Below are 24,512 nucleotides of genomic sequence, written 5' to 3'. Positions count from 1 at the left end.
AGATACAGTACATTAGCCACCGGAATTGGTCCAACGTGCACCGGACCCTTAAACTAGTCTGAGAACTCAGCCCAAATCGGACCAAATTCTGCACCCCAAAGGGCTGCATTACACAGCAGATCCAGCTTACCTTTGGTCCTCAACACTAAGCCACTATCGGCATAACTGGGCCGGCTACCTGTGTGAAGATGAACTAGTGAAATGACTTGGAACTGAAACCTTTCTACTCTCTCATCTCTGGTACTAATGTCTGTCACTCTTTCTATGGTGTTGCTTTTCCCGTCTTCACGTGTAGATCAGATCAGAGCTGAAAGCAAAAAGGTCCTGATCCCTCTCTGGGGGTTGTTGAAAGGCTTTCTAGGAATTCACTAATCTTGAGAACAAGACGGGTTGAACGATCGCAAAACCAACAGCTAGGATCCAGCAGACGTAACCGATTGATAACTGTAAGGATGTCAAATTGTTTCTCTTATCAGCTGTTATTGAAATGATATGTTGCTATGATAAAGCAATCAAAGTGGTGAACAGAATGATTGAAACTAAGTTTTACCCTCTTTGTTTTTGTCTGGTTGATCTAATCTAACAGAGTATTAAACAAACATGGAATACTTCTACTGTTATTACATTTCCTTGTTTTAAGAATATTAAGATCATATCTGTGAACTCGCATAAACCAACACATTCTTCACACTTGATGTCATTTTCACATTGTGCACTCACGAAGCAATATGCTGGTAATGTTTTCAGTGATATAATCATTTTTAATAATCACATTATATAATATTTGATATTTTGATATCATTATTCAAATCGAGGATAAGCAACTTATGGAATGTGAACAAAGCCTAAGCTTCAATAATGAACCTCCACACATTTTTCTTCCTCGACTTAGTTTGCAAAGCTTATTTCCTACACGAATGTTAATCCTTAGTTCCCGACCTGATCAGTCATCAGTCCATCTCGGATTGTACAGGCGTGTGTGTGTGTGTGTGTGTGTGTGTGTGTGTGTGTGTGTGTGTGGGCATTATGAGTAATATGACTAAGTAGGGGCTACTATGTAGCACAGTGTAGGTTTACGTCATCCTACACTGGAAATCAGAGCTTGATCTTAACCAAATTCCTCTTAAAATCGGCTTCGAAGAAGTATTACATGTTAACGGATTTTAGCTTTTTCGGGTTTAGCTCACAATCCCACAATGCTGTGTTCTTTGGACCTGCTTTATTCACATTTTTGTAAGAATATTACAGAATATAACCCTCAGGTTCTGTGTAGCGGTTCATCGTGTTCACTCAGTAGACTCACTCACAGGATGTAGACTGTGAGTATAAACCCACCATTGGTTGCATCGTTCTCCATTCTCTTCTGTCACTGCCTCTTGTATTTAGTGCGTCCCATGATGATTGGGATTGGTTTAAAGAAACGCGAATAAACCCGAGTGTTTTTCTCTTTATTCACCTTTACCAGAATGATAATGTGTGGAGCAAGACTTTTACAAGGCTCTCGTTACAGCGCTCTGGAGAAAGGTCTGGCTATGTGAGCTGTTAACGGGCACTTAGACTTTGGTTGACATCAGCTCTTTTGTGACACTCGCATCACGGTCACACTTACTTTTCATCTACCTTTCTGCTCGTGCACCGCTTCACTGCACCTCACCCGTCGCCCGAGGAGAGTAGAGTAGTGTCCACCCTGAAGTCACTTTTTCCATCTGGTCCAGGGATTCATTCAGTCAGTTAGCAACCTGGCAGCACTTGTGTGTGTCTTCATGCAGCTCACCTCTTTTTCTCAGTGAAAATATGTTCTCTCTCTGGAAAGGTGTGATTTTTGATAAATTCCTGGAGGATCTGGTACATGCACCTTAAACCAACCTGCACCCATTTCAGAATAAACAAATCAAATAGTTGCTTCAAATCAAATAATATAAATCACATTTAACTTTTACCTTACTCTAGTTATCCCAGAACCGTTGATTCTACAATATTGACACACAGGTATGAATATGATGGAAGTACTAATACCTGAATGTCAAAGCTGTACATTTACTGTATTGTTGTACAGTGTAGAGCTGAGACGATTAGGCAATCAATCGATTAGTCCATCAACTTGAAACATTGTTCTAGTGCTACTGTAAACCAACATTAATACAAATGTATATAATACTGGTTCATCAATGGTTTTCTTAGTCTTCCATGTATAATAATATTAATATCTTTAGGTTTTGGACTGTTGGTTGGACAAACTGCGAAACCATTAGAGGCATTTTCTTCTTCTTTTCAAATAATTATTTGCAGCCGAAGTAGAACATTTAAAATCAACATTTTCAAAAGCTTAATTAACTGTTTCATACTAATATTACATAGAGAACAGAATGTGCCAATGCTTTATGGGGACTGAGAGAATGCTAGTGACATTGTGGTCCACTTTATCTCACCCCGACTGCAACCTCTAAAGAATTTGACCGTGAAGTCTGTTATTTAGTTCTCTTTGGAAAGATACTTTATCATTCCTGGAATTCCTTCTTAAAATCCCTGAACCCCTGGGGAGAAGCACAATGGCAGGATTTCTGAGCGTTTGGGTAGGAACAGCCCGGCTCCGTGCTTCCTCTTCCTAATGGGGAGCTCAGTGCTAACGTGGACTGACAAACACTCATGTTCCCAGGGGTGACAGAGGGAAACTGTCAAGGAACAGGGATTTGTTTCCCTTCCACTTACGTGTTTAAGAATTTGAGTCCATAGTGTGGCATCATATTTAATGTAAAGTCATTGAAGCTTTTTCTGACACGCTCACCTGTAGTTTCCTCCAGAGACAACATAAATCCAACAGCATCCAGGGCTAACTCATCTTTGTACTCCATGGTATTGGTTGTGTGTTGCAAATACAGTACATGTAAGGATACAGGTAACACATTTGGATTTGGTTCACCTGAACTGAAATTAAAGTGTCTAAAATGCATTAACGCCAATTAATCAAACTGCTAAAAAGCAACATTTATAGTCTGCTTCTATAGTATGTTGTTAAAAACTTGAAAATGTCTTTAAGTTTAGAAAATTTGTTTGAAAACTAAATCAATTTGAATCACATTTGTCTGTGGATTGTCAAAACATTTCTTCATTTATTTTGTATTCATTTCTGCACATTGAACCACAGATAACTTCCCACTGCGTTTGCATTTTGGGAATGCCAGTAGGCTGTCGTGTTGGCGTTATGATGGAAACCAATTTGTAATAGAATCAGTGTTGATTTGTGTCTCAAGTGGATGTTTCAGCGTGATTACACCGCTGGCCAAAGAGTGTCCCACACTTGTGAGAGCAGAAGCCGTTGTAAACGCGCTGATTGACCCGCGTAGTGCTCCGGTGTCGACACAGTATGTCAGTGAAGCTCCTGATTAGGACGGAGCTTTGTAAGGAGAAGACAGGAGGGCATGTCTGAACATGTACACTACGGAGGACAGAATCTTATCACATTGAAAGTTCAGAAGCTTTTTGTGTGTTTTGGCTGGTATACAGGCCGCCCCCTCTTGTAATGGCAGCATGAAGATGAATCTACTTCTTATCATCCTTCTAGTATTTACTAAAAATTCAACGTCTGTTGCCTGGAAACTGTGATATGGTGCACTTCACAGGCACATTGTGCCAAATCTTATATCGCTCAGTGGACAAGAAAATAACACTTGGGCTACACTTCACTAATTTCAATGAGCTCGAAGCTGAAGCCCTGTTTCCATGGGATTATTATTAGCTGGGGACATCCGGTCATTTCGAATAATTGCAGCAGTGATGCTAATCCGGTACCTGCAGCAATTGGGAGGTCTCGTGATGATACTATTCCCATCAAACTCCCAGGAACACAAGTTGTACCCTGACTTTGGTGGGATTTCTGTACTCTGCAATGAAAAGGGGAATCAGCTGAATGACACAGCTCAGTTTTGACCTGAAGTGAACACTCGGTCATTGGTGATTTTAGCATTTTTTGTTTTTCACCATGTTGCAATTCTGAGGCTGCATGAAAATCCACTAATTACATGACAAACTTGTATTTACTTGGATATTGTAGACATGTTTATTAGCTGGCTTTATTAGTCTTTTTAAACCTGACTGATCCAACACTGGCATCATGATGACTGACTGACTGACTGACTGACTGACTGACTGACTGACTGACTGACTGACTGTAGCTCCCAGTTTGGCTGCAGGCTGGACGCTGCCCACGGCCCCACGGAAACTGTAGCAGGCAGGATATTGGAGACCAGCGGAGGCCCCTGGAAAAGCCCCGCTGCTTAGGAAGCTTAGCTCAGAGAGCTGGTGTCAACACGGGGGCTCTTTGTTTCTGATCTCACAGAGCTGTAGGGGGCTGTCACTAAAATCCTGGTCGGTATGGGATATGTGGTATGGAAAGGTATTTCTGTGAGCTACTTGGGTTGGTTATCGTGTAAAATCGGAAAACCACCACGGTCTGGATGTTTTTGGTCTGCGTAGACGGACCCGGAGGCCTCAGTTGTTGGAAGGGCATCATGATCCATGCATGACAGTGTTGAACTGGCGCTTTACTTGTTCACACAGTGTTTTCAATCTGCCTGTTACATTTCATGGGAAAAATCCCCATGTTTTCTTCTTAAACTTTCCGCAGTACTCTTTTATGTATTCATTCTCACTTTCACTTCCTGTGTCTAGTGTCACTAAAATGAAATTGTGTATGAGATGAGCTTTGTTGGTCGAGTGGGGATTTGTAACTGCACTCCCAGAGTGATGGCTAAAATTGAAGTGGTGGCATTTGTGCCGCCGAGGGAAGTTTAGGAGACCCCGAAGTGTGCATCGAGCAGAAGGATTTGAAGGTCCAGTCCCCCTCACACACAACTCTTCAAGCCAGTGTGGGGCGACACAATCGAAGCTCTGTGTGTCCCAGTCCCACCCAACTGGTCTCCCTGGTGCTCTGAAGGGACATTGTTACTGAGTTTTCCTTCCACCGCAGTCCTTCCTCAGCAGATCTGCACTGCATAGAGAGCAGAGGGTTTCCAAAGTTCCAGAGGCCCAAGCTGTGATGCAGATGTGCAGGATACGAAATAGTCACAACGCCTCCTCAATCTAGCACACTGCCGGGCCTTTTAATACACAGGAAGAAACGCATGAACAGCTCATTTTGCATCACACTCTTCAGTTATGAATACGAATCCATCTATAATGTATATATTATCTATATACCTTTGATGCTGTGTTTTCTCAGCTGTTGGAGGAACTATTTCTCATTTACAGATATTAGTTAACTGCAAACACCTCACCCCTTTGTGTTAACGTGGCCAATGTGTTGTATACAGGAAACTTTAACAAGGTAAAGAAGATCTGACACTGATGAGTTTAGCTTTCTCTAGAATTTCTTGCATACTGATATTTTGGAAACTCTTCATGTAAACACACCAAAATAAAGAGTGCCACAGATAATTTCCCACCAGTGACTGAAACTCACCATAGAATTAAGTTGCCGTGAATAAAGTGAGTCATACACACACTCGCATGCCGAGAGGGTAAATGACTTGGCAGACAAGTCACAACTGTCAGCATCCCCCTGCAGCTAAAACCTTCCTCTCGTCCTGCACCTTATTTCACATGTGACCCTTGTCAGACTTTGCGCCTTCCTTTTTTTAGCACAACCCCCTTTCACTCTCCTTTTATCCCTGAAAACTGCCAAGCCATCACCGTGCCAGATACTTCTTCCTTTTCCCTCGTTTTGGGCTCAAGGCCCCGCCAAGCCTGGAAGAGAATGGGGGGGAGAAAAACATGGGAGGGAATGGGGGTGGAAGTGAGTCGCACCAAGCCAGGAGCGGGGTTAATCCACAACCCAAACATTGTTCCGTCATCTAATCAGGGTAGAAATGGGACGGACTGGCTGGAATACTGACGTTTAGCTTAGGGCTAGGCCATTTTAGTCGCAGGAAATGTGACTTGTTTGATCAGAGGGGCTTATGGAGAGTCGAGGGGAGCGGGAGGCATACAGAAGAGGACCGAGCGTCGGAATTCAGACGGTTAAAGCTCTTAAGAAAACAAGTTTGGAAGCAAGCAGAATAGAATTGAATTGATTGGAATGATTTCGGCAGCATCTTATGAATATAAACTCTTAATTCCTCCTGTAGGGTTCGTCTCCATGCGATTGCAGCGCACCACGATCAAGAACCACGACTGCAGTATATGTTGAGTTGGTTAAAGTCCCACTTCCCTTTTTTAAGAATGCAGTTGGCTGGTAATGCAGCCAATAGTTGGATGTTTTGACTTGTAACTTTCCATGGACGACTTTCCTGGGACGAAAAAAATATCTCTCAAAATATACTCTGCTGAAGAGCAGGAATTGTTCTTTGCCTGCATTGCTTGCATGGTTCCCTATTGACATCATGTGTTTAACTGTCCTTGACAATATGTATTTAAGGTTTGATTGATGCTGGAAGGAGAAAGAATGCACCTTCAGCTTCAGGACCTTTTTTAAAGGTGATTCACAACATACTTGGATGACATGTGTCACCAGCACATTAGCGGTAGCTTGTTCGTTAGGGTCCACTGCCTTACTGAGCGAGACGCAAGGAAGCAGGTTTGTAATTTGCCCTTTTCAACGTCTCATTGAAGCATTGTTGACATCGATGTGTCACACGGCTCCCTTCTCTCTTGGGAAGTGTTTGATTTGTCGCTCTGTCGGAGTGAGAGGCAAAAATCCAGCATGTCAGGAAAACCTTCTCGCACTCCAAGTCCCTCATTTGTCTTTGGGAGTTACTGTCACGGAGGGTTTATTTCAATACGACCGGTGTGTCGATTTGTGCATGCTCTGCACGTTTTCTTGTAATCATGAGCAGGTGACACAACTCTTGCAGACAACTATATTTCATCTTGATCACTGGTCCGACAGAATCAGTATCAACACCAGAGAACTTGGATCAATGCAATGAGGAGACGGACGCAGTCAGCCCTCATTATAGGGCCGGACAGTTCATTGAACATTTACGACTATCACGATTTTGGCTTCACACCATTCAATGAACATGATTGACATTTACAATCCGTGGTCCACTTGCAGAAAACTCTGCTGCATGTCAAATCAAGTGCTCCCTAAACTAACGGCAAGCCTCCAGGGGGGCGATCAAGATGTTTTGGCTCCACTTTTGGGGAGCTGCCACGCCGCTGTGTGCGCACCCTGAAGCGGCATCCTTTGAAAAAGTTTGCAAAAAAAGATGCAGGCCAGAGTTAAAGAGTAATCTACTTTATATTACTTGCTTTGTCAGGGAGCAGAAGAAGAACCTTGTTTTATGTCTTATTTTGACGCAAAGAGTTGTTTATCAGCAGGAACGGAGCGCAACGTGAAGCTCTGTTGATTTGATTTTCGGTTCAATTTTATTTTGCTTCAAGGGGATTTACTGTGAATGACGATTTGCTGATGAGCAGAAATGTAGAACAACATTGAAGGGAAAGCTGTGCTCTGTTCATTTAAATGTTGAAGTGCAATAAAACAGTTTTGTCCCTAAAATCAAGATTTTCATTTTGGCCATAATCGTGCAGCCTCGAGTCATGCACAGTATACGTTTTCAACAAAACCTGAACGATGCCACATTTGGTCAGCTTGTATCTTGATGTTTTGTCTTTGACTGAGAGCTGATCACTGAAGAGAACAATCTTCATTTCCCTGCCCATTTATACTGTAAATTGGGAAAGTGGTTGGCTTAATTGTGTTGGCACCAAATGTTAGCTTGAAACTAACTCCACTCACTTTGTTTCGGTTTAAGACTTTATGTCTCCAAATGGCTCCGTCTACAAAGAAATTAGATTTTTCTGAAGATCATTAATTGCCGCCCTGACAAGAACAACACAGTATGTAAACAGCACAAGACTGACTTTGAGATGATATAATCACGATTACAAACACTGCTAGAAAGCGGTGTCATAGGGCTGTATGACGATAAGATGCATCGGGCACCTTTTAAATGAGGTCTGACAATCAGCACTTTGATATGTACGTTTCAAACGCAACATGAGACAAAGTCTCTTCTTAAATTAGCTCTTTGCATGTGCTAAAATAGTGACACGTTTTTCATCCATTAAAATAAAAGTCTGTGATGACTCATTGAATTTAGAGAATGTATGGGCCGAACTTCCAGGTGGTCTCCAGATTTCCAGTGTGAAGACAAACAGCAGACGGACATTCAGTCAGAGCTCATCAGGTGACGCAGTGGGCTCGTCTCCAGAGACCACGGTGCGACATTGAAAACAGCTCCACTCTGGGGAAATGTGTTCCTGCAGGCTGACGGATCAGCATTCCCCAGAGCGCTGTTATTGCACGGTTTCTAATTAAGCATGTAACTAACAAGGGATTCCTTTTATTATTATTTCAAATGTTTGTCTCATTACAGTGACTTTGCTGGGGAATTCTTTGTTGATACGAGATGTATTTAAATGTCTTTTGGACCACTTCTCTTCTGCAGAAGTAACTGTGGAGCGCTTACAGGCAAACTCGCTTAACAATGAGCTTTAATCAAAATCTAAGTATTATATGGTGTTAATATAAAGGGAAGTGTCAAAGGATGCTTGTGTCATTTATAATGAAGTCTATTTTTTCATGTCGTGTGTAGCCTGTAGGTGAAACTGTCCTGTAACGTGAGGGTCATGGGTTTGATCCTTCTGTCTGCACCAACTTGGTGTCATATTAAACCTTCATAATAAGAAGAAAAAAAAACAGCACTGCCTTTCTTCCATAACAATGAGATGCTATATCAACAGCTCCCAGTCTTTTGATCAGATGAGACCAGTGCGTCTTGCTGAGTCGGAGCAATACATGAGTCATCAGGGTTGTGTCAGGTCTCCTCACCAGATGACTCGCTCGGGGTCCTCCATGCGCCTGAGAAGCATTTCTGCTTTTCTGAAGCTAAAACGAGAAAGCAACAGCAGAAAGTGTTTGTTTTAGTTACCTGAAAATATAGAGGAGATAAGGAGCCGAGCTGTATTCCTCCTCTCGTGTGTCAACATGAACATCAGTGTACTGTAAAGCTTGTTTACAGTGTAAACATTCTGGTTATCTGTTAGCGTTCTCGTTAAATGTTGTTTCTGCAAACAACGTTGGGTTTCATAGCCCCGGGAATTTCTGTCTTCAGTGATCTGGCTCAGAGTGATTGTTCTTCACACTTGAACAGCACACTTATTTATGTCTTCCGGTCCTTTTGTTCTGCTCTCCATGACTACAATTCAACATAATGCAGCGTGTGGTTGGCACATGGGACCGGTAAGCTTGCGGAACATTCTGCCCCACATATAATTTCTCTCACGTTGGCTTTCTTTTAGAAAATGATATGATAGCCTCGTATAGCTGAATGCTTGTTGAATTAACGTCTGGTCCTTTTATTCTGACAGAGGTCATTATTCCCTTTCTTCAGGGTGGTCTCTGAAGATGTTAGCTGTTACAGGTTTTAGTCTATGAAACGTGGTCATCTGTCACAACAGACTGAGCTTAAAGAGTCTGCTTTCATCAAACCAGTCTGAAAATATTCCCCTCAGAAGCCGTTTGGTCCGAATCTGGGATTGGACTGCCGCGCTCCAGTGCTGATTTCCACTGTATAATAGCAAGCCAATTATACTCCATTAACTGGCATTACCTGTGATGATCCCTGTTTCATAATACTCTCTTGTTCATTGTCTCTGGCCCGGGCAGCGGCTCCAGCTCCACTCGATTGATCTCAAACTTCAGCTGCTTCCTCAGAGCGGTCTGTCTCAACTCCCGCCAAAAAGAACAAAAATGGGGTGTTTGTAGTCTGTAAACGTATGCCGACATCAAATGTCTACGCTGACGTGTTTGCAGGCGTGTGGGTGAGTGAATGCTTTTCGTGTGTGTGGCCCAATGAGGTACCAGGAGTCATTGTGTTTGTGTCGGTTAATAAAACATCTCCAGAGTTCTCCTATATTTGGCTCGAGACTGTTTGAATGGCTCTTACTACGCTACGTTCTGCTGTATCTGCTGGCGTCACCGTCTCCAGATCAGTCTGACACGGTGAATTGTTGGATCTGCGACTGATTGTGCTGATCTGCCATGCAGGATTTAGAAGCACGATCCAATATTATAATATGATGCATGCTAAAATCTGGCAACAAGGAAAAAGATAGTTTTCCAGGCCGACATTGGCCCCAGATGCCTTGAGCACCTCTGAAAGGGAGGGTTTCTAACAGATAGAACACATGTCTTATGTAGAGCTACAAAAATGATGATATTCAACGGGGAGGGTTTGGGAGGAGGGGGTTGAGGGTTAAGGATGGGGGAGTATTATGGGGCGGGGGGGGAGACGGCTCCTGCTCAACTCGGTACTTTTTATTCGTATTATGTATTATTATCAATATATTCGATTAATAATTTTCCTTTTTGTATTTAGATATGTATTATTCTGCTTGTCTATTAATGCTCCTAAACGTCCTTTTATTGTAATGATATGCTGCTGTGAATCTGACTATTTTAAGAACCCCCCCCCCCCCCCCCCCCCCCCCCAGTCCATCCACCAGCATGCCAACACACTGAGCACAGAGTCCGTAGTCACAATGGGGGATCCCTGTGGAGGTGGCAGCTTATAAAAAGATCTGGATGATTGACCGCAGGATGATACTGCTCCTCACCTTTGGCTGAACTTGTTGGGGCTCTATAAGTTAAGGGGACCTCCAGCCAGAGCCCCCCCCCCCACACACACACACACACACGCACACACACACACACACACACACACACACACACTCATTTCAATAAGAGTGCTTTTCTTTTGCACATTTTTTTTCCCATTAAATCCTTTTTTCTCCTGCAGCCAAAGACAAGATTTTATTATGATGATAAAATAACTCTGTGTCTCATCTCGTCATGTTTTAGGTTCTGCATTACTGAACAAATTAAGTTTCATTGTTGTATCTTTTCTTAAAGAAGACACGAGACCAATCGTGCGTCGGCAGTATTGTTTCTCCTCCCTTGCTCAGGTCGTAAAGTGTGTCTTTCTGAACGTGACAGATTGCACACTGTTGTTTTTTGTACCGTGAACCAGAAGCATTTACAGATTACGCTCTCTTGCCAAGTTGAATTAACAAGATTACTGGCTGAAGGCCAGAAGACGTGTTTACATGCGTTCTTGAACTAGCGGGCGCAGTGCTGGATGCAGTCAGGATTATGCAACGCACTCACGACGACGTCCTGAGAAGGAGAATGCTTTGTGATACGAAGCAGGCGTGTGGGTTGAGAGCACATGTCTCTGTTTATGTTCACCAGCCACTCGAGCTACCAGCTGTCAACTCTTCAACAGACTGATCGTACTTCGCCTCAGGGCCTTGAAGTAAGTGGTGTTTTATTTCCTCCAAGTCACGGAAACCAACCGGTTTCAGACCTTGAATTATCAGTCGTTCACTTCGGGACAGGTGTCCAATGCGGGGCCTCTGAGAGTACTGCTGCAATGCAATAGGTCTGTTTTCATTGAATGGGCCCCAGGGTGGAGGGGTCGCAGTCAGCTAGTCCAGACAGGGAGACGTACATGTAGTGATGCACAGTCGGGGACTTGGTCGCTGTTTGAAGGACAGCTCTTGGTTTGGCTGTTGTGAGGACTTGATACAGGTTTTCATCTGTATCCTGTTTTAAACATTGTATCTTTCTTGGCGATATCATTTCAGTAACTTATGCCAGACATGATTTCACCGTGGAGGAGTCTCCTGTCATCACATTGATATTTTATCTCTCAGAAGATGAAAGCGAGGTCTTTTGTGGGAGTTTTCATGCTAAAACTGCAGTGGCTTTTCTGTTATATAATTCATCAAAGCAGAAAAAAAGATCCACACACTTCTGCTCCCGCAGAGGAAAACAGAATTTGGCAAAAGCAAAGTTTGCTAATTCATCGATGCATTTTTAAACCAACAAACTGTAGAAAAGCTTTGTTTTCGGATGCTAAAGTGACCGTGATGACCGCTTTGGACGTGAATGAGAATGACTTTGGTTTGGACATGAAGGGATTGCAAAGGAAAGGAAGTGAAAAGGACGGGGAAAAGCCGACTGTTGTCGTTCGATTGTTTGTGAGACAATGCGGGCGACGTTCCACTGACAACAACAGAGGCGACACATTCGTCTTTTATAATTGAATCCCCTCATATGACCCCGCGGTGGTTTGAACACACTGCTCAGATCCAGACGCTTCCAGCATTTTAGGGATGCATTCTTTGTTTGACTTCATTTAAAGTTAATTCACAGTCACAGCATCATCTGTAGATCACTTGTTCTTCGTTATACTTTTTGATTTAATGAAATAGACCAAAAAAGGAGAAATATCTTTTGGGTTTCAAAATGGCGTCACCATAGTTTTGCAAAAATATACCTACCGGAACATAGATGGAGATACTTTTTTTTGAGTCAGCCAAACAAATCATGCATGAAACAGTAGAGCCGACGTTCTATCATTGGCAGAGCAGACGGTCGCACTGAGCCAGACGGCAGCCTGCTGCACAACACAAGAGCCACAGCCTGTTGAACAACAAGCAACATCAGCTTTCCTGCTAAACTGTCCTTTTACATGCAAACATGAACACAGGTTTTGTCCTCCACCTGAGCTTATTGAATGAGCAAACAAAAGTGCTCTGTACACATCAGTTTGTAGACTAGATGGCTAATAAGCTGTTCAGCTGCAGCACATTAAACAGAATGTCAATTGACCTACAAATGTCACATTTGTCATATAAGGTTCATATTAAACTGTTGTTCTCCTAATGTTCCTATCGGAACTACTTCACTAGTTCCCTTATTAGATCTGATGCTGATGGGGTTTCTGGTTCAGGGTTTAATGGCCACTTCCTTTTCTGGTGGAGTCTGTACGACATGCCCTTAACCCACTAATAAACAACACTTGCTTACTTTCATGTGAACTGAATACGCCGCCTCGTCTTTTATAGCAATGGTAGGCCTACTGGAGCTGGAGCTTCCTGCTGTAGCTCAGGAGGTGTTTTAATAGACAGGAAGGTAACGCTCTCTAGCATGAAGCAAAGCCCTCCATCCCATCAGCCTCCTGATGGTAACGTAACGGTGAGTACTGGACGATCTGGTCAAACTGTATTTCACTACAGTGTAATAATAGGTCATTTGGTAAGAGAAAGACCTGATTCTCTCGTCTACGTTTCCCAAATGTGTGTTGTCTCAAACTCGGCGCCCCCTCTGGTCGGTCAGGAGTTTCATGGGTACTTCAGCTCTGGATGACACTTATGGGAGCAACAGATGTTGATGAATCAAGGTCCTCAGCAGCTCTGCAGTCGCTGCCAAACTCAGCAGCAAGATAATGTGAAAAACAGAATCCCTGCTATTTACTAGTCATAGACACAACGTAATATGTTATTTATGTTAATGTGCATGAACCCCTAAGGACAGAATATTATTTGACCTTTCAGACACCGGTTTCCACCTGGATTTTCGGGTCCCACCAGAGGTCCATTAAGTTATTGTTGGGATTTATTGAATGGAAAAAAATGTTTCAAATGCATACACAGATTTGAGTCTCGTCATTTCTTTCTATTAAGTCATGAGTATGAGCAGTTTCACAATACCGCCTGTAGCCTCATTCATCAGCATGAGGACATTTTCCACATTAATAATAATAGTAATAGTCCTGGTGTGGCCTCGCCTCTTTTCCTGCTCTTGCCTGAATTCTGTCCTCAAGTTGAGGTTGAATCCCTGTGAAGGTGGTGACACTGTAATCTCTCCGTGTGACACTGTAATCTCCCCATGCACTCACACTCATTGACATGGTTAGTGAGGAGCTGACCTAGTTATTCAAGACTGTTCTCAAAACACACACGTTCAACTCCTGCAGCAACCTAAACCTGACCACATGGACTGTACTGTAAAGGACTGTGAACGCTACGCGTCAAAGCAGGTTAGCCATCTTTAGCAACCAGAGTGCGAGTAACATTTATGCGACACATTTATTGAGGAGCTCCTAAATCAATGTCGTCGACTCGGCTGCAGATATAAAATGATGTAGGCCACTGGATCGTTACTCAGATCCGACCATAAAATCTTACTCTCCTGCAAAACCAGGGAAAGCTCTTCTGTAATGTGCTAACTCTGGGATTTCTATACATTTACACCTGTGGATGTGATTTAACGGCTAGCTGGGCTCCATTAAAGCCCCGTTAAAAACCACAAAATGTGTTTCCCCCCACGGATTTAACAAACTAGATATAACATTTAGTTAGTTTGTGAGCTTTGGAGGTGCTGGTAAGGCTTTTACTTTTAGCAGTCTGGGTGTGCCACTAGATGTTTGATTCAACAAATACTATTGTGTCTGTAACTGTAATCAGAGAGCCGTATGTTTGTACTGTGTGGCCTCACTCATCACTTTAGTGCTGTCAACACCAGGCACACACCGACCCCTGTTCACAAGTGCTGGCACAGTAGGGAATAGTAGCAGTGAATAGCTAAATGTCAATATATCGGGAAAATCGGTGCCACTTTTATTTCTCCCCCCCCGAGCAGCAGAAGTGAGGCCTACCGCTGGTCTACTCGCTGACACACAGCAGTCCATTTCTTTTGTAACAGATCCAGGATCCCAGACGAGCCAAGAAGCGCACAGAAACGAAACACCCAGAAACTCCTCCACACTTTTCTTCCACAGCTGTGCAAATAAATGTAAAAGAAACTCTCAGGAAATTTTATTTTGTAATTGTTTTGGCTTTCAAACGGCAGTCCAAGGGGGGGGGGTAAGGGTTTTCAGCAGGCCTGGCGCTAAATGTCCCGTAACAGCAGATATTCTGGAGTGGGAGACAATTATTTCACTGCTGCTGTTTGTTTGCACTCGAGATGTTTGTGTGTTTTTCATGTGGTGAAATGCATTAATGAGATGTTCTGTTTTTACTCGCACAAATAAATGTGAAAGGTCAAAACTTAAGCTGAAAGTTGGACGCCGGGAGCAGAAAACATGAATTTAGATTCAGTTTGTTTTATAAACTTTGCTGTGACTGAACCGTAACGTTTGCTACCCTGAGGCACTTACATGTCTTGTATTACAAATAAGAAGCATTTACGTGTGTTGCAATATTTGTCCCAAAGCATGCACGCCTGCTGATGTACTGTATTCATGTAAATATATGCAAACAGGCTGCTTCTCCTCCTCAGAGGGTCTCAGTAACTTACCCAATAAATCCCCTGTCACAACACATTAGCCTGCCAGAGCCATTTGGTCGGGACGATTGCGGCTTATGTCAAGCTTGTTAGCGTTCAGCGCTGTTAACTAGAGAGGGACTTGATATACGGCCGGCATCTCTTTGTGCACCTCTCTATACCGTTCTCAGGATTTACCGCGAAGGAAAGACGTGAAAGGAGTGTTTATAAAGGTTGTTGGGCTCGTTTCTTGCCTTCCAAGTGGCGCTTGTGTGTCTAGACTTCAGATTCAGAGGCTTACTTGATCATTTGATGTTCTGCTTTTTGTTCGTAAGCCCCGTTATTGTTATATTTTGCTAACTCGCTCCCTTTGTTCTCGCCGTAGGCCGTCACAGGAAGATGCTTTGGTGACAAGGACTTCAGAGGAGGTTTGGAGAACGGCATACTGCTATGCGAGTAAGTTCTGACTATTTTTTGTATTTTTATCTGACTGTGTTTCGTAATTAAATTGTCCACAAGCTGTCTCTTCGGCTTTTATCTTTGTTGGTTTTGTTCTCTTCCTTAAGAAAATGATGCGTTCGTACCACTGTGAAATATAGGTTCTTTTAATTTGCCTCTGATTTGAGGCACTGAGATCATATCGCGTTCCTCTGTGACTTTAAAAAGGATGCAACACCAGAGAAAGCTCCGGTCCAGAGAGGAGTGCAAGGGTCAGACTCATAATCAAGAGAGCACTCACAAATTATCTTCTTGCATTCTTTTTATCAAATGTATAGTTTATAGTTTATACTGTTTGGTGCTCTTCCCTCCTCATCTTATCAAGAAGTTCTAAGCAAATAAAACACTTGGGTCAACATAGAATAACCTCATTTGTTTCAGAATTAAAAGGAAGAACATTTCCTGACTTGTTACACCAGCGTGGTCCAGTGATCAGAGCGACTGGCGTCATGTTAAATCGTCGTCGTCCACCGTGAACTCTCGTCTGAACACTCGTAATTGGGCGAGACTGAAAACACACACAGACGCTTCTTCCACATTCCTGACTGTCGAGTTCAGTTGCACAACCCCAGTGTTTACGCCATCTTTATGGTGAATACAAACATCACATCCAATTTAAAAGTGTCCCAACTGGTTTCGGAATTTCTTGGATATCATGCACTAGAGGAAGTAACTCCAGGCCCTATGAAATCAGGCCATAATATTGTTTTCTAAATGTGTGATTCGCACAATTAAGAAATAATGTTCACAAAATCTATATCGGGCAGATGAATTGGATATGAAAGGTCATTGATATTGGCGTCGGGGCCATCACAGGTACGATCACCAACTAGTGTTGAAACATTTAGTCGTTTAATCGATTAGTCAATCACAACATTAATTGGCAATAGATTTGCTGAACTTGTTTTAGTTCCAGCTGCATGTGAAGATTTGCTTCTTTTTTTCAGTTTTATATGATTGCAAATTTGATATACTTGTGTTTTGGACTGTGTGATTGAATCATCACCCTACACAAGTAATGCATGTAAACGGTGTCCACGCAGCAGAGGACGGAGCACGTTTGACTTCCTGCGTGAGGCTTGTTTTGATCTCACTACTTCCACATTGAAACAGTCCACAACCTCTTCCTCTTTTCTCCAGATACACAATGTGTTTGTCCCTCATAAGATGTATTTATGTTGCTTGTGCTGTTTGTTTTGATTGTGTCTGTGTTTGAAAATCTCTCTCTCTCTCTCTCTCGCTCGCTCGCTCTCTCTCTCGTGTAGTTGGACACGTATTCCTGCAGATAACTGGCAAACAATTAGATTTCATTATTTCCAAATGTCCAAAACGTTTTTGTCCCGCTCCATCTAGGAAGAGAAACGGAGGAATCCACTCGGTCAACTCTTTTTGTTGCAATTTGGGGAGAAAATAAACAATGAAATAATGCAGACTGCAGCATTGTTGTCATTGCAGGCAGTCTTACAAGAGTGGAAATATTGTCTTCACTGTAGCCATTGCCCACTCACCCCACCCACACGTATTGTATGCAGCACTGAGAACACTCCCGTCTCTTGGGGTTGTTGAAAGTTATTCTGGGAAACCTACAGTACGGCAGGAAGTCTCTCACTGAAGCCAAAGTAGATGAGAGTTCACTACAAAGGTAAATGACAGCAGCTCGTAGCAGAATACCTGCTGGAATGCCATCAGCAACATCACAGGGCCGCTGATATCTAATTACTGCAAGAGTATCCGAGGGTGGGTCTGTCTTCTACAGGGAAGAATCATTACAGTGCTTCCTCTGATGAAAACACACACAAAAGATGAAACCGGAGACGGAGAGAGCGGGGAACTCTGAAACTGTGGCTCGTTCATGACTGACAATCCGTCTGAGATTGCAGGAATGTACTGTAACTTTGTAAAGAACCGTTTTCCTTCTTTGTGTGTGCACGGAGAGATGACAGCAGAAGGTCGGACCTCTTCGCCTGGTGGTTCACTGCGACATGAACCGCAATAAAACTATTTAACAGCTCCCCGAGGGTGGAAGGAGAAGCAGCGATTCTCCGCTCTGATTTAGGATCTGTGTCAGTATAAACCTTCCAGAAGCCTCTGTGGGACCCTCAAAAATGTTTATCGCCCTTTCCCCCCCCCCCCCCCCCCTCTTCTCTCTGAAGAGACACATTCACCAATTCACACACTCTTTATCTCTTTCACCTGCAGGTTTGGACTTACTTTGCGACGCATCATTGGACATATTAAACACAACTTGTCATGAAGACACATTTTAAAGGCATGACCGGTGATGTCTCCCTCCCTGTGTGTCTTTTGTTAGGTTGCTGAGCTCTATTAAACCCGGCCTGGTGAAGAAAATTAACAGGCTTCCAACACCCATAGCTGGCCTGGTGAGTCCTCTACCTTCACTCAACCTGAGAGCGTTTCCACAGAAACTTCCTTTCATCCTCTTGGATCTTTATTCTGTCTCTTCCTTTTTGTCAGCATCTCTTTCTCCCTAGTTATTTATTTTTTCCCTTTCCGGGGATGCTTTCAGACAGTCTTATTCAGTGCTGTCTAATGTTAAAAACTAGCTGTAGTCCTATAATAAAGTACATAGCTTCATACCTATCGTTGCATAGGGGCTGTAATGCATGACAGCCTTGTAAATTGAGATCATTGCGTTGATACCGGTGCAGATTTCCAAAGCAGAAAGGTGACCTAAAGGTTAGCAGCGCTGTCATGCTCCAGGTGCCTCATATAATGTACATCACCGTGTAACTTCATTGTTGGTGTCTGTTCAGGTTATTTATGTTCTGGAGTGTGATTTTCTGTCCGTTTTCCAGATTTTTTTTCTTAGTCTTGGTTATAAATATCCCCACAACCTCCACTGAATAAACTTAGTGCACAGGAGTATTACAATCATCATGTGACATGCATTACACGGTACCAGGTGTGTAATCGGGGGTTGATTACAGGTACCTGCAGCTGAAGGTTCTCCGTTTCAGCTGCCGTGTGTCACACTGAGCTCTTAACGGCTCACTTATTGTAGAGTGAGACAGTTTTGCAGTGAAACAAATCATCTGCGGACTCCCTCTCTGTAAAGAAAACACTCAGAAAATATATCAAAACATTACATATCTGCAGGAGCTTATGTTTCAGTATCATTTACTGTCTTTCCATTGCATTTCTCTCACTAAACAAATTAAGTTTGATCGACTTACATATAAATGTATTTTCCATCTTCAGCAGGAAGAAATTTCTTCCAGATGCTAAAACCTTCAATGAAAACTGTACGTTGTTGTCCACGGTTTTATTTAAGAATCTCAAGTTTGCCTCCTGCTTTGAAAAGAGAGCCTGTGAGTTCCAGTCGACCAGAACACTGATGCATCTCAGAGTAGAGTACAGTGCAATACACTGGAGCCCTTTCATGACGACCTAAGACCTTGATCTGGATGAAGTAACCTTTCAGGACCCGGACCGGCGCGTATACAGAGGCGCTCTGAAAGTCGAGCGGATTGGAACTCGCGCTAGACGTACTTCCGTCTCTCTTTCCTGCCTAACTTGCTCTTAATTGCATGCCTGACTGCTGTGTCAAAGATCGTTTCTGTAAAAACAGCGTGGCTATTCTGTTGATCTTGTTTAGTATGCACCAGGTTACAGTACAGAAATGAATGATCAGAAATAAAACTTTGTATTTAGGGCTCGATGGCACTGATCACTAAATGGTTACTCTGTAACATACTGAGAGTTCTTTCTTCTAAACATGAACTATTTCCTTAAAGACACTGACAGAAGTTGTTTGGATCACAGCAGGACGGAACAGAAAGTCTGTGTTGGGCTTAAATGGGTTTTCTTATCTCATGGCGTCACCAATGGCTGCCAATGAGCCTTCTCTTGTTTTTTTACAAGTGTCTGATAATTACACAGCCACATTCTTTACGGGCCTTTTTATCCCCTCATACAATCACTGCTAGAATTAAAGCTGCGAGCAGCGATGAACGGGCCCTCGCCATGTGCGCGTCGGGGTGCCGGCGGGACTCCGGCCTCCTTCAGCCAGTAGGCGGCGCTATGAGTTATTGAATTATTTTCAATTGAAATATGTTCAAGCTTGAAGTAGCATCATGCATAAGAAGTTTTGTGCGGAATGGATAATGTACCTTGGAGTTATAACAACTTATAAGAATTTATTTTTTCAAAAACAGTGAGGCAAAATGGCCGCCACGTCAAGGTTCTTCGATGAAAGCTTGAGATTTTGATAACTTTTAATCACAAAGGTCTTAAGAGCATCCTGACCAAAGGAGAAGTTGATGGCATAAATTCTTTAGGAGGAGTTCGTTAAAATACAAAGGCTGAAATCGGCAAAAAATGACAAAGCACAACTTCGCGGGTTTGCTGTAGCGCCCCCTAGTGGTTGAATGCAAAACAATTCTCAGGGTATGTTACAGCATGCGATGTGCACATATGCTGCAAAATTTGGAATTTTTCGGACAAACGGTTGAGAAGTTATGTGTATTGATATTTAGCCACGCCCCTACGAAGTTTATTGGTCCCGATCTTCTAAACGCTAAGAGGTATCGGACAGCTTTTGATAAATTTTGATGAGGTAGATCCAGTAATGATCCACAGAAAATTTGGTAGTAATGGGACTAAGCATGTAGGAGGAGTTCGCAGCAATGTGTTTTACACTAAAATCAAAATGGCAGAAAATCTAAGTTGGCGGAGGTTAGGGATCTGATGGGCTTTTTTGTAGCTCTAGCTCAAGTGGACATGTGTGTCAAATTTCAAGTTAATGGGACATACTGGCCGAGGGGCGTCGCCGGTCCGACTTGTAGGGGGCGCTAGAGAGCCATTTCTGAACACAGAAAGATGCATTCTTTTTCAGAATGCTATATTCACCAGGCCTGACAAGTCCCCAAAATCTGGTGAGTTTTCATGCATGGCAAGTCCTCCAACCATGCGTACGTTTACCCCAACGGGTACAATATCAATAGGGCCTCGCCGGCCCGACGCCGGTTGCTCGGGCCCTAATAACAATTGATTATCCTGTTAGAGCTGTTAAACCCACGAGCTTCTGTGCTCTCTCCATCTCGGTAATGTTCTTGTTTTTCTTCATCTGGTTCTACTATCCTGCATTCTTCACTTTCATCTAATTTTCCTGTATTTGTAGCCTAATGGACTCTAATCAGTTCATCTGACAGCCATGTCGTTCCTGTTTATTTAAAGCGCTCTCGTATATCCATCAGGTTGCAGTGCCATTGTTCTACAAAGCTGCATTATTCTGTGAAAACGATTGACTTTCACAAGTTGTTTAATTGAGCGTTTAATTGTCAAATCTTGATTTTCAAAAGATGAATCAAAGCTCATTCATTCATTTTTTTTGATGTAGCGGAAGATGTTTCTAAGATTGTGTGATTGTTGAACTGTTTGCTCGTTAGTTTCACAAGTTTGGAATTGTATCTCAAACAACAGTGACTGAAAAAACAACTGTCTCAGGAGATGCAATGCAGTTGCAGGACGAAAAGCATTACATGACAATTACTGCCTGGCCCAAAGGGGGCAGATGAACCATCAACTGAAGACAACATGTTTACAGTAGCAGTTTGAGGACAACATATTAAAATATAACACCTGCTGGTTTAATTGCAGTCTAAACAATGTGACCCTCTATTGGTAAGTTTCATAATTCTGGCCCTCAGCCTCTTCCTGTCGGCTGTGATTAGAGAGGTGAGAAACGCATAAACAAGGCCTCTGCTGTTATCTGGACCATCGTAATAAAACACAGGCTACTCCCCCTTCCCCTTCCTGTTTGGGGGGCTAATGGGAAAATGAGTCTCTGAGGAGGTTTGGCTGTTTTGTAATTAGAGCAGCTACCTCAGTGCTGTGGCAGCTCGGCCCCGTGTGGCTCAGTGTTCGTCTGAACGGGTCGGTTGTTGCGTCGTCTGTTCCCAGCCGTCTCCGGGTCGACTGGTATGCTCATGTTTTACGGTGTGTAAACAGACATGCAGCGGCGATCGCCTTGCACGTTGAATGGTTTCTAAATGTGTTGTTTTCCAGACATAAAGTTTAGAGCAACAGTGACGCACATGTTAAAAAAAAAACACCTCAGACTGTCATGTAAAAACCTTGTCATACCCGCTTTGGGGATTTTCAGTTTTGATATTCATCTGAGGGATTGTATGCGTCATTAAGGTCTTGAGATAATTCAACTACCCTGGTTGCAGTGAGAGCTTCTCAGAGCCCCGTCGGTCATCCTGAAGTCCATTTCTCTCAACTTAAATGGATGTAAAGAGGGTTTTACTTGAAAATGACAGGATGATAAAATAATATGAATTCACACAAGTGTGTACTATAGACAGCTTAAATGTCTATTTATAAAATAAACCCATTACTTAATCAAGCATTATTGATAAGGATCTATTTATTTCTTATTTTTTTACATTGTGACCGCATTGTTTCTAAAATAACTCAAACATGTCTCTTTCATTGACGTGCTGTAAGTTCTCGTTACAGTTTGACCGACATACACAGATACTGATGTACTGCAGTTCGCTAATGCTGGAGGATATACCGGTCAAACGCCAGTGAGAATGCATAGATATATGCACATTAACACAATACACATTAGTCTATATTATGTAACATTAGTATGTGTTGGTGAATCTATAAAAAGTGAATTTCACATCACATGCAGCAGGTGATTTCTGTACATTAAGGCCACACAGTGCATCATGCTGGGCTCTCCCCTTCCCCTTCCTCTTCCTCTTGTTCTTATTTGTGGGAGTGGAGGAGAGAAAATGAATCTGGAGCGTATCTTACTGACACTCCAGTGTTGTGTTTCCTCATCCTGAGAGGCTTTCCTCTGGATTCTGTCAAGGTCCAACATCAGGGCGTGAGCACCGATCCTCTTCCCTGAGAAACCTTGGTGGTCTAATCGCGGTTGTCGGATATTGATTACAATGAGGGTTGTGTTAAAAAACGCACCCTCTTACACGTGTAGTTACAGTGTAAACGCACACACACAGTCAGTAATACTGGAACTTTGAATATGTGGCCTTTAGACAGATCAGGGTTTACTTTCTGCTCATTTATACTGATACACTTTTATCTAATGCTAATTAAAAAAAAATATATAACTCTGAACATATTGAGATTTGTTGTGAATATGTAAATTATTGTTAATTTCACCACCCATAACTTTTGGCCAGACTCTTTTGAGTCAATCTCTACCTCCCAATCCTTCTACAAACGCATTCAGCTGCCAGTCACTCCTGTGCGGTAGCCGCCCAGCTTCCTGTGGCAGTGACCTGTAAATCACAAGTTATGCTGCACTTCTTAAGACCCACACACACACATGCTCACACACGCCAACACCCACTACATTGTTGTCATCATGCCAGTTGCTACTAAATTAGCCTGTTTAATTGTGTGTCGGCTTGTTTATTGCAGTGTTTTGTCATTTCAATTCCAGACCGTGTGAAATTGTGAGACAACATTGTTTTACGGCTGAAGTCCGAGTTGCTCTGTGATAGCGGAGATTGTTGTTGTCAACGCCACCAGATCCCCATCTCGCTTCTTGCTGAACTAGACTAAACAAGCGCTCCCTTTTTTGATGAATGCTCTTGGAAATATGGTTTCCTTGGTGGTTCCTTATCAAATAGCTGACGAGGGGCCGGGCTCTGAGGGAAAATATCTCTTCACAGTGACAATGGTTAAAGATTGCACAACATGTTGTCGGCGTCTTGGTTTCACAGAAAAGAGGCCGTGGTTACACTCCTTTTCAAGTCTTCACGTCTTTTCAATGCAACTTTTGTTTTGTCAATGCCGGGACACTGATAAGTCTGTACGCTTCAAGATCAGACCTCGGATCACATTGGGATCCGATCAGCCAGACCACATGCCGAGGTGGACTGGCTCGCATCGAGTTGGGATCTCAGTGAGGTGTAGACGGCATGATGTGAACACAATCCGGACAATTTACCAAACGTATAGGTCTCCATCTTCTTCCCTCCACATTGGAGTTCCTCTTCAGAGGAGAGCAAAGGGAAGAGAGGAGGAAAACCGGGGGCTGCAATTAAGTAAGCTTGCACACAGTTATTGAACAGGCTCAGTCTTTCACTTTATTCTCCTAGTTTCCGAACACGTGTCCAAGTTTTTGAAAAACTTTGATCTTGAAATAAGTTACTACTGTATCAAGTAGTTCATGAGCAAAATGGGTAAGCACTTGCTGTATGTCCATCAGAAACAAATTTAACTTCAGAATCTCATCCAGCGGGGTTATTTGGGTCAAATTCTGGTCATAAAACATTTGGCAGTCCCAGTTACAGACTGTCCCCTCACCCTAAGGGAGTCCCTAATTGTCCCGCAAGTGATATTTCATTTCTAATACCTAGAAAATATTCTTAAATAGAGCCCACATTGATATTCATGCAAAGCCACTGGACTCAAATGTCACCCTGATGAGCAGTGTGAGTGTGAGACTCACTGTAGGGTGTGTCCTCCCTGGAATAAAACTGTCAAAAGGAGAGATCGCTGTGTCCTCGCTCAAAGAGCCTGGTGTGTGTGTGTGTGCGTGTGTGTGTGTGTGTGCGCGCATGTGTGTATCGGTGGGTGGGGTTGCCTCAGCAGGAGAGCAGCGATGGCGCTGTCCCAAAAACACAGGAAGCTGCAGGGTGGGTTTGGAGTTGGTGTTTTGCTCCGAATGTGAAAGGATCGTGAGAACAAGTGTTTCCAAGTATGTTTGTTTACGTGTTTGCAGCACATGCATGTGATCTTGCACCAGCTGGTGTGTACATGTAAATAAGTCTCTTTGAGTTGTGTGAGTCCGAGCACATGAAAGGATCTATATTTAAAACAGCATTTTGTCTAAATGTGTGCGTATTGTATAGGGATGTATGGGCATTGTATTTGTGTTTTGGTGTGTGAGTGA

At 42.9% G+C, this 24,512-nt stretch overlaps 1 protein-coding gene across 4 annotated transcripts in view; it reads left to right on the top strand.

Moving 5' to 3' along the window:
* The window catches only part of LOC306777658 (LIM and calponin homology domains-containing protein 1-like), a 72,712-nt gene that overhangs the window by 12,917 nt on the left and 35,283 nt on the right, over window positions 1-24,512 (top strand). For all 4 annotated transcript variants that reach the window (XM_079268853.1, XM_079268852.1, XM_079268851.1 and 1 more), the window contains exons 2-3: window positions 15,501-15,571; window positions 17,925-17,994. In XM_079268853.1, coding sequence (XP_079124979.1) covers window positions 15,501-15,571; window positions 17,925-17,994 — 141 coding nt within the window. The remainder of the gene's footprint in view (window positions 1-15,500; window positions 15,572-17,924; window positions 17,995-24,512) is intronic.

This window comes from Melanostigma gelatinosum (genome assembly GCF_949748355.1).
Source record: "Melanostigma gelatinosum genome assembly, chromosome: 5".
NCBI classification, from domain to species: domain Eukaryota; kingdom Metazoa; phylum Chordata; class Actinopteri; order Perciformes; family Zoarcidae; genus Melanostigma; species Melanostigma gelatinosum.
This window is presented reverse-complemented; position numbering and strand designations above follow the sequence as displayed.